Source organism: Cheilinus undulatus, linkage group 9 (genome assembly GCF_018320785.1).
Source record: "Cheilinus undulatus linkage group 9, ASM1832078v1, whole genome shotgun sequence".
Classification (NCBI taxonomy): domain Eukaryota; kingdom Metazoa; phylum Chordata; class Actinopteri; order Labriformes; family Labridae; genus Cheilinus; species Cheilinus undulatus.
In genome coordinates this window covers 5,306,577-5,323,444 of record NC_054873.1, presented here as the reverse complement: position 1 = coordinate 5,323,444, position 16,868 = coordinate 5,306,577, and the positions used below count along the sequence as shown (strand labels likewise).

The 16,868-nt window shown below is 40.7% G+C and overlaps 1 protein-coding gene across 5 annotated transcripts in view; it reads left to right on the top strand.

The window, feature by feature from the left end:
- ptprz1a (protein tyrosine phosphatase receptor type Z1a) overlaps positions 1-9,091 on the top strand; it is a 138,630-nt gene extending 129,539 nt beyond the window's left edge. For all 5 annotated transcript variants that reach the window (XM_041795733.1, XM_041795732.1, XM_041795731.1 and 2 more), the window contains 12 exons: positions 1,510-1,644; positions 1,916-2,050; positions 3,093-3,256; positions 3,379-3,514; positions 3,748-3,894; positions 4,920-5,013; positions 5,140-5,213; positions 5,350-5,469; positions 5,658-5,813; positions 7,435-7,577; positions 7,692-7,827; positions 8,160-9,091. In XM_041795733.1, the coding sequence (XP_041651667.1) occupies positions 1,510-1,644; positions 1,916-2,050; positions 3,093-3,256; positions 3,379-3,514; positions 3,748-3,894; positions 4,920-5,013; positions 5,140-5,213; positions 5,350-5,469; positions 5,658-5,813; positions 7,435-7,577; positions 7,692-7,827; positions 8,160-8,303 (1,584 nt within the window). In that variant the 3' untranslated portion in view covers positions 8,304-9,091. The remainder of the gene's footprint in view (positions 1-1,509; positions 1,645-1,915; positions 2,051-3,092; positions 3,257-3,378; positions 3,515-3,747; positions 3,895-4,919; positions 5,014-5,139; positions 5,214-5,349; positions 5,470-5,657; positions 5,814-7,434; positions 7,578-7,691; positions 7,828-8,159) is intronic.
- Positions 9,092-16,868: the final 7,777 nt, after the last annotated feature.

The following is a 16,868-nucleotide window of genomic DNA, read 5'->3' as shown; positions in this document are numbered from 1 at the left end:
CCTTTTCATTTTATTGGATGGAGGAAGGACAGTGGATAGACTCACAAACAGAGAAGGGAGTGGGAAGAGACATGCGGTAAAGGGCTACAGGCCGGACTCAAACCCAGGCCGCCCTCGTACATGGGTAGCTCCTTAAACCACCCTACCATCTACACCCCCACACACATATGCTTTTTTAACCCATTTTTGCAACTAACTAGCACATTTTTAAACTTTCTTGCACATTTTTGTCATTTTTTCCCTTGTTGCAACATTTTGCCAATTTCTCAATATCTTTTTGCCACTTTTTGCCCATTTTTTAAATTTTCAGCCCTTTTCTGCCCTCTTTCCCCTATTTTTGCCACTTCTTTTGCCACTTCCACCCATTTTTTGCCACTTTATGCCACATTTTGCTCATTTGCACATTTTTGCCACTTTTAACACTTTTTACACCTTTCAACCATCATTGGGTTTTTGCCACTTTTGCACATTTTTGCCATTTTTTGTTATTTCTTTTCCATGTTTTGCTCGTATTTGCTGCTTTTCTTGCCACTTTTAATCCTATTTTGTGTGTGTGTGTGTGTGTGTTTATAATTATTTCTTTCTTTTCCACAAAGGTTGTTTGAGTTTCTTCTACTAAATTTTCTGGCATTCTGACAACAGTGCACATTATAGCCTTGCCATGAAGGTTGACATTACTTTCCTAATCATTTAGTAGTAGTGTGCCATCAACCTTGTTAACGTCACTAGTAAGTAGATAATTCTGTTTTACTGAAGGGTTTGCATTTTGAAAAAGGTTATATTGTACTACAGCATAAATAATTAAAACTAATTTTTGTTGCTTTCATAATTGGCTGTTATTCAGGATAAAAATATCGCATTGCAAACAACAGCTCAGTCTGAGTCCAGTCGTTAGCATGTTTCCCTCCAATTCTTAAGAGCTTACGTCCGACGTTACCCAGTTGTGTTCATGTAATTAACATGAAGCACAGCAATGACCTCAAACATGTGTTCTCTCCTCTCCAAGTTTAATGTGTACAATAATAGCAACATACAGTGAGTGTACTCATTTTAGAGGGCGTCTCTGTCGGCCTGTTTGGGCCTGTAACACTAGCTGTGAGTTGCAATGGATCAACTCAGTTTGACATAAGCCAAGCACTGCAGCAAATGGGCTACTGGGTTAAGATATTCAAGGGCAGAGGGCTGATGGAATGCTACTATTAAAGCAAAACCAGTGAAAGGGAATATATGTAGATCATATGGATTTACGGTTACTCCAACACACAGCATTGAGACTCACAAAGAAACAATGTCCATAAACAAAAAGTTATCTCAACTAGAGACTGATGACATATAGTAAACCTCATCCAAGGCACTAACATGCTGCATGCTTTTTTATATTTTGGAGCATGGAGGGTCCAGTTGAGATTTCTTATGGGGGAAAATAGTATTTTTTATGTTTTTTTTAAGATTTAAAAAGAAGTCCTCTGGATGTTTATTAAATCTCTTCATGTTTGTGTGATTCCTCAGGGTTTTAAGAAGCCACGGGCGTACATCGCCGCTCAGGGTCCTCTACGGTCAAGCACAGAGGATTTCTGGAGGATGGTTTGGGAGCAAAACATCAGTGTTGTCGTCATGATCACAAATCTGGTGGAGAAAGGACGAGTGAGTAATCAGATATCTCATTTCTACAGTCTAAAATTACACTGATCAACATGCTGACTATTGCTCTTGTTTATTTATCATCAAAATATCCCAGATATAACGTCTCTATTGGATATTTTACCCTGATTTTTCCAAACTGTGCCTGTGTTTTACCTGAAAATGTTCAGAAATTGCAAGTGTTTTAGTTTTTCCATCTACAGATTTAATTAAGATAAAACCCCAGACTGGATGCTCATAATAATTCATTTTTTATGTTGACTGTGTCCTTTAGAGGAAATGTGATCAGTACTGGCCAGCTGATGTGCAGGAGGAGTACGGCAGCTTCCTGGTGACGGTGAAGAGAAGCCGAGTGCTCGCCTACTACACCCAGAGGACGTTTACCGTCAGGAACATTCACGCCAAAAAGGTCAGACGTACAGAAGTGTTATCAGACTCTGTGATCATTAAAAATGTAGGTTAAGTCTAGCTGGCAGCAGGCAAGACAATTTTTGATTTTCAACAGATTTTTAAAAAGCTGGAAACCACAGACAATGATAGTTTCTTGCTTCTTCTCCTCTTACTGCTGTGTTTGCACACTGCCCTGCAGTCTCGTGTCCTTATATGGGCATAAAAGGGGTGTTAGGAGAAATGTGCATGTGCTTCCAGCTTACATACACCTGACGTTTATCAACTTAAGGACAAAGAAAAGAACAGTTCAGCAGTGTAAGAACGTGTCATGAATCCCATGTAGGTTTCTCTTAGAAAGTTTTTTAATGAGAAATTTAAGAGATATTAGTGAATGAGGTCCACTGAGTATTCTGCTGGTCTGACCTTGAATCATAAATATCAAACATACTTGATGATTACAATTCAATGTTGCGGAGACTCCATGTATGGTAGGGAGTAGTAAAATAATTTATTCAAATAAATAATTTTATTCAACAAGCCCCAAATCTCCCAGATTGTTGGTGCATTTTGAATCTGGCCTAAAAGCAGGCTTAAATTTTCTATTATGTGGCCAAATTTAGTTTATTATTTTTGCCTTATTATGCTTGGTACATTTTTTTAATATTCTTCCTTGGATGGTGAAATCATTGACATGGTTTGGTTGCTTTTCAAAAGTATTTGCTGTGGATAGTTTTGCATAAAATCCCCTACATTTTTTAAAAAATTGTTGTCATTCTTCTTTTTTTTTTTCCCTTTAAGTTCCATAACTTGGATTTCAAAAAGTGCAACATATTCACATTTAACTATTAGACAAAAGGCTAAACAAAAAAGACAGAATTGAGGGAATATTTTCTCCAAAAATTTGGGATTTAAAAAAGAAAGTCAGATTAAAAATGGCATTTATTGTTACATATGTCAAAGACCCAATCTAATGTGAACATAGCTCTACAGATGGACACCACTGATAGTGATTTCCTGCAGAAACTTTTCATTTCATCACCATCTGTTGGGTCTGCCTGCAGGGATCACAGAAGGGTCGGAGCAACGAGCGGACGGTGACACAGTTCCACTATACCCAATGGCCAGACATGGGCGTCCCAGAGTTCGCTCTGCCGCTCCTCAGCTTTGTCCGCAAATCATCGAAAGCCAAGAAAGACGACACGGGAGCGGTGGTGGTTCACTGCAGGTAAAAACAGACAAATGAGATGACTTATTATAAAGTTATAACATATTAAAGGTACTTCTTATTAGCCTAATGGGAATAGCAGAGTCATAACACTTTATTTCTCCACTTTTGTTGCTGCGTAGTGCTGGCGTTGGTCGGACGGGCACCTACATCGTTCTGGACAGCATGCTGAAGCAGATCAGAGACGAAGGCACCGTCAACATCACAGGCTTCCTCAAACACATCCGCACACAGAGGAACTACCTGGTCCAGACAGAGGTCAGAGGACACTTCCTGTTTGTCTGCATGTTAGGCTGTTTATAAAGATGCAGGATGCATTTCCATCTTCTGCTGTACAAAATTAAAGCCTCTATGGCAGACACTAAAGTATTATGCTAGGCATTATGAAGAAAAAGGTGGCTCAAATGTGAAAACATAAATAAATGTTATTATAGGGATGAGAATTAGACTCTAGTGTAACTCACCACAGCCTGTCTGCCTCCTCTTTGTAGGAGCAGTACATTTTCATCCATGATGCTTTGGTGGAAGCCATCCTCTCTGGGGACACAGAGGTGATGGGGACTCACCTGCACAAGTACGTGGACGAGCTGCTGACCCCAGGGCCTGCTGGGAGGACGCGTCTGGAGAAACAGTTCAAGGTAAGCAGTTCATTCACTCTGTATGTTTGTTGTTTTAAGATAAAGATTTAGGATTCTGTGAAAAAGTAGTTCTTCTGTTTCTGTTCTGCATTGTTTCATTGTTGTCTTTTTTAACCCAAAAGAAGAAAGACTCTTCCAAGAGTAACTTTTGGATTTACTGATCACTCAAACCCAAAGAAGGGGGGCTTGAGAAGCCTGCTTTGCTTTGCTGCAAGGAAAGCAAGGCATGGATAGAGAGCAAGATGATGCGGTTGATGGAGGAGAAGAAAGCAGGGACAGAGAGCAAGATTATAAGGATGGCAGGGAAGAAAGCAGAGGCAGAGAGCAAGATGAGGATGATAGATGAGAAGAAAGCAGGGATAGAGAGCAAGATGATGAGGAGGAAAAGAAAGCAGGGACAGAGAGCAAGATGATCAGGATAATGAGGGGAAGAAAGCAGGGACAGAGAGTAAGATAAGGTTGATAGATGAGAAGACAGCATGGATAGACAACAAGATGTTGAGGATTATGGAAGAGAAGAAAGCAGGGATAGAGAGCAAGATGATGCGGTTGATGGAGGACAAGAAAGCAGGGATAGAGTAAGATGATAAGGACAATGGAGGAGAAGAAAGCAGAGATGAAAAGCAAGATGTGGATAATGGAGGACAACAAAGGAGACAAAAAGCAAGATGAGGATGGAGGAGAAGAAAGCAGGTATAGAAAGCAAGATGAGGATGATGAAGGACAGGAAAGCATGAACGGAGAGTGAGATGAGTCAGACAGAATACATAAGTGAGTGTGCTTGGGCGCAGAGCACTGTTGCTAATGTGAAAGTAGACCAGTGAGGGGTGTGAAAATGTGAAAACATTTATGCTGTAATCATCACACCTTAATATAATTAACTTGTTCATTCAAACTTGATGTAAATGTCAAGGTTATGCCCTTATCTTCTATTATGTTGATATACAGTATATATATATTTTAATATGCCAACATTATAATCCATTCCGTTGTCACTAACAGGTGTTTGGTGTGTTTTTCCACAGCTGGTTTGTCACTCTGGGGCGAAGCAGTGTGATTTCTCTGTAGCTCTGCAGGACTGCAACCGCAGCAAGAACAGAAACTGCTCCGTGATACCTGGTACGTCTGACATATTTACCAGCTAACTTTACAGTGAATCTGAATCTTAATCTGCCTGTTCAGTTTACAGAAAATCCTGCATCAATATGTGAGATATAAACTCTTAATTTAATCTGGTTTCTGTAGTGGAGAGGTCGAGAGTACGTCTGTCCACGTCAGCAGGAGAAACGTCAGACTACATTAACGCATCTTACATCACAGTAAGTACAAATGTTGTCCTGTATAATCTCCACTGGCTCTTATGAAGAGTTTGATATGGGTGTGAAGGAGATCCTCTCAGTGTGGGGAAAAAACGGAGCAATCATTGATACTAAACTAATATTTCTGTTCCTGCAGGGTTACAGGCAGAGCAGCGAGTTCATCATTACCCAGAATCCTTTGCCAGGCACCATAAAAGACTTCTGGAGGATGATCTGGGACCACAATGCCCCAGTCATCGTGACACTGCCAGGCGGGGTAATAAAGTGTTTTTTTTAATTTGAAGTATTAACTTGATGACAGCACAAAGACATATTTATGACTTTATTAAATAAAATGTTGAATATTTTTCTTTATCAAACTTTCTAAATTATCTGCTTTCTTATGACAAGATTACTGGTAGAAGTGGTTTTTGTTGTTGAACTAAAATCATTCTGTGTTTTCAGACTGAGGAGGAGGCGGGACAAAGTGGTATATGGCCCCGCAAAGGTCAGCCAATTAGCTATGAGATGTTCACTGTCACTCACAAAAGTGAGAATAACATCTGTCTGGCTAACGAGGACATGCTGGTGGTCCAGGATTACACACTGGAAGCTACACAGGTTAGTATTACCTGGAACATTTTTGACTTTACATTAAGAAGCAGTTCATGGTAACAATGATTCCTTTATTTACATTATATTAGTGCTTCTCAAAAAATTAGAATATCATGAAAAAGTTCAATATTTTTTGTCACTTTTTTCTAAAAGTGAAACCCATATATTATATAAACTTGTTAGACATAGAGTGAAATATTTCAAGCCTTTATTTCTTGAAATGTTGATGTTTATGGCTTACAGAGAAGAAAACCCAAAATTCAGTGTCTCAAAAAATTTGAATATTACATAAGATCAATAAAAAAAAGGGTTTTTTTAAAAAGAAATGTCGGGCTTCTGAAAAGTATGTTCATTTCTATTCCTTCAATACTTGGTTGGCGTGGCATGGAGGCAATCAGCCTGTGGCACTACTCAGGTGTAACGGAAGCCCAGGTTGCTTTGATAGCGGCCTTCAGGTCATCTGCATTGTTAGGTCTGGTGTCTCTCATCTTCCTCTTGACAATACCCCATAGATTCTCTATGGGGTTCAGGTCAGGCCAGTTTGCTGGCCAGTCAAGCACAGTAACACCATGGTCATTGAACCAGCTTTTGGTACCTTTGGAAGTCCTGCTGGAAAATGAAATCAGCATCTCCATAAAGCTTGTCAGCAGAAGGAAGCATGAAGGTCTTTAAAATGTCCTGGTAGATGGCTGCGTTGACTGTGGGCTTCAGAAAACACAGTGGACCAACACCAGCAGATGCCATAGCAGCCCAAATCATCACTGACTGTGAAAACTTCACACTGGACTTGAAGCAACGTGGATTCTGTGCCTCTCCATCCTTCCTCCAGCCTCCAGGACCTTGAAGAGGCCCAGAATCCATGTTGCTTGAAGTCCAGTGCAAAGTTTTCACAGTCAGTGACAGAGACCTTCATGCTTCCTTCTGCTGACAAGCTTTATGGAGATGCTGATTTCATTTTACAGCAGGACTTGGCACCTGCCCACACTGCCAAAGGTACCAAAAGCTGGTTCAATGACCATGGTGTTACTGTGCTTGACTGGCCAGCAAACTGGCCTGACCTGAATCCCAAAGAGACTCTATGAGGTATTGTCAAGAGGAAGATTAGAGACACCAGACCCAACAATGCAGATGACCTGAAGGCCGCTATCAAAGCAACCTGGGCTTCCATTACACCTGAGCAGTGCCACAGGCTGATCGCCTCCATGCCACGCCAACCAAGTACTGAAGGCAGAGAAATGAACATACTTTTCAGAAGCCTGACATTTCTGTTTAAAAAGTCCTTTTTTTATTGATCTTATGTAATCAAATTTTTTAAGACACTGAATTTTGGGTTTTCTTCTCTGTAAGCCATAATCATCAACATTTCAAGAAATAAAGGCGTGAAATATTTCACCCTATGTGTTTTGAGTCTATATAATATATGAGTTTCACTTTCAGAAAAGAGTGACAAAAAATATTGAACTTTTTCATGATATTCTAATTTTTTGAGATGCACCAGTAGAGTAAACTTTTTTTAAGGAATAAATACCTTGACATGCGTCCTTGAAGTTTCAACAAGGAGCCATATTCTAAAACATTCTTGTGAACTGTTACTCATGTCTACCTGTTAATTTTCTTTCCTGATCAGGACGACTACGTCCTGGAGGTGAAACACTTCCGCGCCCCCCACTGGCCAAACCCCGACAGCCCCATCAGCAACACCTTTGAGCTCCTAAACCTGGTGAAAGAGAAGAGCGCCACCAAGGACGGACCAACGGTGGTCCATGATGAGTAAGATCCTCTCTGATTTTGTCATGCAACTACAATTTAAATGTTTGTCATATCTGGTATTTATGTGATGTTTTACAGGGATAATTAGGTAATCTGTTGTTCTTATTTTCCCAGTGTGGGCGGAGTCACAGCCGGAACGTTCTGCGCTTTGTCGTCTCTGACTCGCCAGCTTGAAATTGAGGGTTCGGTCGATGTTTTCCAAGTGGCAAAGCTGATGAATCTCATGAGACCAGGACTCTTCAGTGACATAGTAAGGCTTCTGTTCCTCTCTCTGTTCACTGGAGTTTTAACATACCAGATAACTCTCGATGGTCAACCGGGCAGTTGCTGTGCTAGAACTTGAACTGAAGCTTGGGAAACAAAGCAACACAGTGGAAAGCAGCTGGTCTTCTGCTTGAATGGCGATAGAAAGGCTCATGAGCAGGGGCCACAGGGGTCACATTTGTGATGCTGCGCCATGCACCCAGTCTAAAACAGGCTTAAGAACATGATCCAGAGATTACAGACCGACAAATCTGTGTTACCAGAGTACTACAAACAAACAGCCCTAACTATAATAAGTGTTTACCTGTCCCTTTACAGGAGCAGTACCAGTTCCTGTACAAAGCCATGCTGAGTCTCATTGGGACGCAAGAAGACGAGGAAACCCTTCAGTCCTCCGACATCAACGGTACCATTGTGGTGGGAACTGCCAGCACTGCCGAGAGCCTTGAATCGCTGGTTTAACCGCCTCACAAAGAACTCATTTCATTTTCACACCTGAGCGACAGCATTTAGTCTCTCCTCTTCAACCACCAACAGGACTTCTCCTGATGCCAGACTTGCACTACGATAAAACCACTCCTGGTTCAGGACTCTGTGTTGCAGTCTGAGTCTGGCATTTACTGAACTCATTTCTTCTTTGCTGGATCTGGACTCCCTGCGGTTTTGTAATGTGTGCCTTTTTGTATTTTTCATCCTGTACTTTTTAACTTTGATACGATCTGTAGACTAACTGTCTGATGTTTTAACTCTTACCGCCCTGAGACGTTTCACTTGACTAACACTTTTCCTAGACCTTTGTATTTATTGGCACTGAGCCAAATGGGATAAAAAGGGAAAACTGCATCTTTTTACATCAAATGACATATTTTGTTAGCTTGTCTTTTATAGAACTCCTGCACTGAAATCCTTTCTGTAAATACCATCACAACAGTAGCAGCAGTGTGCTGTTGAAGTTGAATATTAAAAGGGCCTGGAATAATAAAAATAATAATCTAATGTAAATAATATTATAGTAATCAACTTGATGGACCAAATTTCTATTTATACTTTTAGATTTTTTATATTTTACCATTTTTAGTGCATTCAAATGTTATGGTTTCATTCTAATTGTGTAGTTGGAGAACATTAATGCTTTTATACTCTGGATTTTGTAACAGACTAAATGTGATGCATGGGGTACTGACATGTTTGTTTTTTTAGCTGGACATGAAAACACTGCTGGATTATTAGCTAGGGGAATAAATAAGTGAAAGACCATCAAAATACAAGCCTGTTGGTGTGATTTTTCTGCTTCATTTCATGAACTATAACTCTGGTAGCAAAAACAAGAGAAGTTTATACTAGAGTCATAGTCATAAAGTCATAAACACAGACTTAATATGTCTTACCTGCATTAAATTAACATCCTCTTAAATGTACAAACAAGAAGCAAAATCACTACCTATGTAGCAAGCCATTAAGTTACCATGCAGGCTTATTAAACCCCACTTTATGCTCAATTTTATTGAGTAGTAGTATAACAACATTTACATTTTTGATTTGATTTTATAAATCAATCAGTCATTGATATAACTCGGCTTTTTTTGACCAAGAAAAGACAAAAAAGCTCATTAATATCAAAGTGAAAACAGAATTCTTCAAAGAAATGTCAATTAAATAAAAATATGTGAGGTAAAATAGGTGTTTATTTAAATGTAAAAACCCTTCAAAATGACTGGGGTCTAGCCAATTGGTGCTAGCACCCTCACAGTTAGTGAAATAGGGATCTCCTGAGTGAAGTGAATGTGTCTCAAGTGATTGTAGTATAAAGACACCTGTGACTGGAAGGTCCAGTCTTCCTGGATACCATTACACCTTAAAGGCAAAAGGAAACTCCAAGCAACTCAGAGAAAAGCTGATTGAACATTATAAGTCAGGAGATGGATACAAAAAAAATACAAGCCAGTGAACATCCCCCAGAGTTCAGTAAAATTCATCATGAAGAAATCTGCCTAGATCAGGCCATCTTCACAAACTGAGTGAGCGTGCAAGAAGGAGACTAGTGAGAGAGGCTGCCAAGACACCTATGACAACTCTGAAGGAGTTTCAAGCTTCAGCAGCTGAGATGGGAAAGACTGTAGACAACAACTGTTGGCCGGGTTCTTCACCAGTCAAATCTTTATGGGAGAGTGGCAAAGAGAAAGACACTGCTGAAGAAAACTCAGATTCAATCTGGACTAGAGTTCACCAAAAGGCATGTGGAAGACTCCGTGGTCAAGTGGAAGAAAGTTCTTTGGTCTGATGAGACCAAAATGATGCATTTTGGCCATCAGACAACATTTAAAACACTGCACATCCCCACAAATACACCATCTCCACTGTGAAGCACAGTGGTGGCAGCATCATGCTGTGGGGATGCTTCTCAGCAGCCAGCCCTTAAAGAGTTCTAAAGGCAGAAGATAAGATGAATGTGGCAAAATATTGGAAAATCCTGGAGGACAATCTTATTCATTCTGCAAGAACACTAAAACTTGAGAGACGTTTTTTTTTTTGTTTGTTTGTTTTTCCAAAAGACTGTCTTGAAGCATACAGGGAAAGCTACACCAAAAAATGGTTTGGAGACAACAAGGTGAATGTCCTGGAGCAGCAGAGTCAAAGTCCAGAAATCAATCCAATAGAAATTTGCTGGTTGGATGTGAAATCGGCAACCTGACAAAGCTTGAGCAGTTTACCAAAGAGGAATGGAGTAAAATTTCAGTGTCCAGAAGTTTGAGCCTGATTAAGACCTATCCACAGACTCAGTGCTGTGATTGCAGCCAAAGGTGAATCTAATAGATACTTAAAGGGAGTGAATTTTTATGCAGTCACTTATTCTACATTACATATTTTTATTTAGTGATATTTTTATTACTTTGTAGAAATCTGTTTTCACTTTGATTATATTGACCCTGATTGATTCAGAAAATCAGCGAAAAGTAAAAACATTCAAGGGGGTGAATACGTTTTATAGGCACTGGGTTTTCAACAGAGGAAGTGCATCCTCTTTCTTTTAAAATATTGTAATTAATGATAGAAAGTAGGATGTAACTCCCACCAGGACCTTGAAGAGGCAATCAAACCCTGACTGACAAAGCAGGTTACATTAGCATGTTGTGATGTCTGATTAGTGACTTACGGCAGCAGAATGAGCCTCAGCTTCTCCACGAACAGGAAAGGGGCCAAAGCTCAGAGGTCACAACGGCCAGACAAAAGATGGAGCAGACACTCGTGACCCTGATGAGAGAGAGGTGTTAAAGACGCAAACACAGAAAGAGAGAAAATGAAGACCTAGTCTGATGAGGCCCTGTCCGACCTGTGGATTATTTTTTGTCCCTCTATGGAGTCATGCTTTAATCCCTGCACTGTGCTGGTTATTCCAATTGATTTCCCATGTGTTAATCCGGGCTAAGACTCTGCAAGAAACGCGCCTTTTCAGGACAGAAAATAGGTCAAGTGTCCAGACATCGTCTTGACCGGCCCCCCGTATCCACACCTTCATTTGCATTTTTGACTTTTCATAATTACATGCCCAATTATCCCCTGCTTGGTGGCCTAGTTTGCATGGCTGACTCCAAATTGAGTGGAAGCAAACAGGCTGATTGTCTTTTTGTGTCTTTTTTTCTTAGAGGAGTTGAGCTGGAGGTCAGAAAGACATCAGAACCTTATCTGAAAAACTCTGAGAAAAAGAGGTGGAGGGAGACTTCAGATGTGCTGCTGAGTAAAAGTGGAAATTTCAGTGCAAGTGCACAGAGCTACAAGTGAAACTGTAAATTCAAAACTTGTTCTGAAAATAGTTTTACCAAGAATTCAAAGTACATCACAAAAGTAAAGTCTACATTACATCTAGAAAATTAAACAGAATAGAAACAACTCGGCATGTAATTAGAGGATCAAAAAAAAAAAAAAAAGAAGCTCCACGAATATACTTTGGTAGCCAACCCAAATATTGTCTATGTGTTAGAAACACTACTTTTTACTCTACAAGATAATGCTATTATAAGTAACTAATTATGTTACTGTGTTACACTGAGAAAGGTAACGAGGCTTACGGTATTAGACATACCTTTTTACATTAGAACAATCCTAAAGAAGCTCTTAAACTCACATTTTGTTGTAATTATATTCTTTTCTATTGTTAATTAATTAATAAAGTGATAGTGTTAATATCGGTCCTGTATGCCTCATGCTTGTAGAGCGTCCTGACCCTGTAGTAGACAGAGAGAAAGATGTGCAGGACAAGAAAGCAGGGACAGAGAGCAGAGGATAATGGAGAAGAAAGCAGGGATAGAAAGCAGGGAGGATGACATAGGAGGAGAAAGCAGGGACGGAGAGCAAGATGAGAATTACATAGGAGAAGAAAGCAGGGACAGAGAGGGAGAGGATGATGGAGAAGAAAACAGGGACAGAGAGCAACAAGGGGATTACAAAGTAGGAGAAAGCGGGGACAGAGAGCAACATGGGGATGACAAGGAAGGAGAAAGCAGGGACAGAGAGCAAGATGAGAATTACAAAGGAGGAGAAAGCAGGGACAGAGAGCAACATGAGGATTACATAGGAGAAGAAAGCAGGGACAGAGAGCAACATGGGGATGACAAAGGAGGAGAAAGCAGGGACAGAGAGCAACATGAGGATTACATGGAGGAGAAAGCAGGGACAGAGAGCAACATAGGGATGACAAAGGAGGAGAAAGCAGGGACAGAGAGCAACATGGGGATGACAAGGAAGGAGAAAGCAGGGACAGAGAGCAACATGAGGATTTCATAGGAGGAGAAAGCAGGGACAGAGAGCAACATGCAGTATACATTGAAGATGAAAGCAGGGACAAAGAGCAACATGGGGATGACATAGGAGGAGAAAGCAGGGACCGAGAGCATTATGGGGATTACATAGGAGAAGAAAGCGGGGACAGAGAGCAACATGGGGATTACATAGGAGAAGAAAGCAGGGATAGAGAGCAAGAGGATGATGGAGAAGAAAATAGGGACAGAGAGCAACATGGGGATGACATAGGAGGAGAAAGCAGGGACAGAGAGCAAGAGGATGATGGAGAAGAAAACAGGGACGGAGAGCAACATGGGGGATGACATAGGAGGAGAAAGCAGGGACAGATAGCAACTAAAGGATTACATGAGAAAAGAAAGCAGGGACAAAAAGCAACATGAGGATGATGGAGAAGAAAGGAGGGACAGGGAGCCAGAGGATGATTACATAGGAAAAGAAAGCAAGGACGGAGAGCAACATGGGGATGACAAAGGAGGAGAAAGCAGGGACAGAGAGCAACATGAGGATTACATGGAGTAGAAAGCAGGGACAGAGAGCAACATAGGGATGACAAAGGAGGAGAAAGCAGGGACAGAGAGCAACATGGGGATGACAAAGGAGGAGAAAGCAGGGACAGAGAGCAACATGAGGATTACATGGAGGAGAAAGCAGGGACAGAGAGCAACATAGGGATGACAAAGGAGGAGAAAGCAGGGACAGAGAGCAACATGGGGATGACAAGGAAGGAGAAAGCAGGGACAGAGAGCAACATGAGGATTTCATAGGAGGAGAAAGCAGGGACAGAGAGCAACATGCAGTATACATTGAAGATGAAAGCAGGGACAAAGAGCAACATGGGGATGACATAGGAGGAGAAAGCAGGGACCGAGAGCATTATGGGGATTACATAGGAGAAGAAAGCGGGGACAGAGAGCAACATGGGGATTACATAGGAGAAGAAAGCAGGGATAGAGAGCAAGAGGATGATGGAGAAGAAAATAGGGACAGAGAGCAACATGGGGATGACATAGGAGGAGAAAGCAGGGACAGAGAGCAAGAGGATGATGGAGAAGAAAACAGGGACGGAGAGCAACATGGGGGATGACATAGGAGGAGAAAGCAGGGACAGATAGCAACTAAAGGATTACATGAGAAAAGAAAGCAGGGACAAAAAGCAACATGAGGATGATGGAGAAGAAAGGAGGGACAGGGAGCCAGAGGATGATTACATAGGAAAAGAAAGCAAGGACGGAGAGCAACATGAGGTTTATATAAGAAGAGAAAACAGGGACAAAGAGCAAGAGGATGATCACAAAGGAAAGGAAACCAGGGACAGAGAGCCAGAGGAGGATGACATAGGAAAAGAAGGCAGGGACAGAGAGCAAGATGAGAATTATGAGAAGAAAGCAGGGAAAGAGAGCAAAATGAGGTTTATATTGGAAGAGAAAACAGGGACAGAGAGCGAGAGGATGATGGAGAAGAAAGCAGAGACAGAGAGCAACATGAAAATTATGGAGGAGAACGCAGGGACAGAGAGCAAGAGGAGGATGATGGAGGAAGATAAAGCAGGGACAGAGAGCAATGTAAGGTTGATATAGGAAGAGAAAACAGGGACAGAGAGCTAGAGGATGATAGAGAGAAAGATGTGCAGGGACAGAGAGCAAGAGGATGACAACATAGGAGAAGAAAGCAGGGACAGAAAGCAAGAAGATGATGATGGAGAAGAAAGCAGGGACAGTGAGCAAGATGAGAATTATGGAGGAGAAACCAGGGACAGAGAGCAAGAAGATGATGGAGAAGAAAGCAGGGACAGAGAGCAAGAGGATGATGGTGGAAAAGACAGCAGAGAAAGAGAAAGCATGATAAGGATGCCATAGGTGAACAAAGCAGGGGCAGAGAGCAAAATAAGGATTATGGAGCAGAAGAGGGCATATGTGATCTAAAACGCAACCATCTTCTCGAGGTCAAACCTCATTTAAAACGGACTGAGGTAAAATGGAAAACTGTTCTGTGGTTAGATAAAAAAAATCAAATTTCATTTTGGAAACCATTAATGCCATGTCCTGCTGACTAAGGAGGAGAGTTATCAGTGCTCAGTTCTAAAGCCTGCATCTCTGGTGGTATTGGGTTACATTAGTGCCTATGGCAGGGGTAGCTTACACATCTGGACGTCTCTTTCAGGTCCTCGACTATTTCAGCAAGACAATGCTAAACCACACACCACATCCATCACAACAGCATGGCTTCACAGCAGAAGAATCTGGATGCTGAACTGGCCTACCTGCAGCCCAGACCTTTCACCAACAGAAAACATTTGGAGCATCATAAATTGGAAATCCAGCAAAGAGTCAGGACTGTTGAGCAGCTAGAATCCTACAAGACAAGAATGGGACAACATTCTTCTCCCAAAAGTTCAACATCTGGTCTCCTCACTTCCCAGATGTTCCCTAATAAGACCACATATAAAACATTTTCTGTATTAAAATGAGAAACCAAAAAAGAATGATTTTTATTCATGTAGTCATTTATACATTTTATAAAGCACAAATCATAAAGCTATCAAAACAAGCTTTTTCAAATGAATGAGTGTTGTGCTAACATGAATGGCATACATGTAAACTCAAACAAACAAAAATAAAAGCGTTTCTTTGTTTGTTAACCAGGCGGTTACTCAAACCAACGTTCCGATTCTGTAAATGTTTAAAACGTTTTTAACAAACATGGACGTGTTAGCGCTGAATAGCTGTTCCCTTAAAATACACCTTACGTAAATATGAACCTGTAAAACCTTTCATATGAATAACCAGTCCGACCACCTCTGCACATCTACAACAAACTACACATCCAGAATACATATATTTAAAAAATATACTTCAGGTACATGTAAGTAACTCTCAGCCCCTCCCTCCGGGTAAATTTTCACCCCTTTAAAGCATATAACAAACCATTAACAAGGATGATCCAACCCCCAAAAAATAAATACCGCTCACATGGCATACAATAAATACTCTTCAGTCTGGGAAACCACAAAAAGTATCTACTATTTAAAAGATCCAAAATCACACGTTTCATCTACCAAATAAACATCATGAGAAAATCATTTTTATTTCAGGGAAGGAAAATTTGAACTGGTCATAGCAGGTTTTTTTTTTTTCAGATATGCCCACGTAGCTTAAATATTTCTCCAAATAGGTCAATTACAGGCTAAACGTATTCATTTTTAATAGCAATGATTGAAATTTGCAGGATGCACAGTGCTGAAGAAAAAAATACTCTTGTACTGACAGTCTTTTTTCAATCAACCTTTAACGGCAAAAATAATGCTTAAAATTGTAGAGATTAGATTGTGTGGTGTAGATTTTTCAGTGTATTCAGCTGACACACACCCACCAGTTAATTCATTAAATATACCTCTTACACAGCTCATTAGCTCAAATATTTAATCAGCCAATCACATGGCAGCATGTACTGCAGTTAGGTATATATTAAGAATGGGCACGAATACCGTGTCCCAGGGTGTTAAAAATAGCTACAGTATTGCTTTAATTACCATCATAAACACGAAATCCTTCTTATGATCCTGAGCTAATGTGGCAAGCGACAAACGCACACAGATATACCAGCATACGGATACTCTGGTGCTGCACCGTGCTGGCATTGCAGTATGGTCGTCTCTAAAGTCAAACTGTTAAACAACCGTGGCTGAAATGTGATCCACAACAAAATGAGTAAAAAAAAAAAAGAAAAATGTAATTCATCTTTCTGCGTGTAGATCAGCGATGAAAAATTGAGTTTATTAATAGTAATAATGCACTGGCTGCTGTCATGTGATTGGCTGATTAGATATTTGCTGTACCGAGCAGGTGAACAGGTGTACCTAATGAAGTGGTCAGGTTAGTGTTCATTCTCTGGTTTTGATGTCGTCTTGCCTCAAATAGAGAAATGTATCGTTCAGCCCACAAGAGGCTCTAAATAAACGTTATTCCATGATATGCAGAGGTAACTTTGATATTTTAAGGCTCATTTATGCTCTATGTTTGAAGTGCATATGGTTACAGACGGACCTGTCTGTACTCCTCGTTCGTATCATCCTTTTTTCGTCCGTTCTCTGGAAGCATAAACGCATCAAGCGTTGCAATACCACCAACAATCATGGGGCAATATTGAGAAATGCTCAAGAAACATTTGAAAGACCCTTAATCAAGTTTTCTGAGGAAATATAAACAAATATGTTGGCTCACCTGGGCA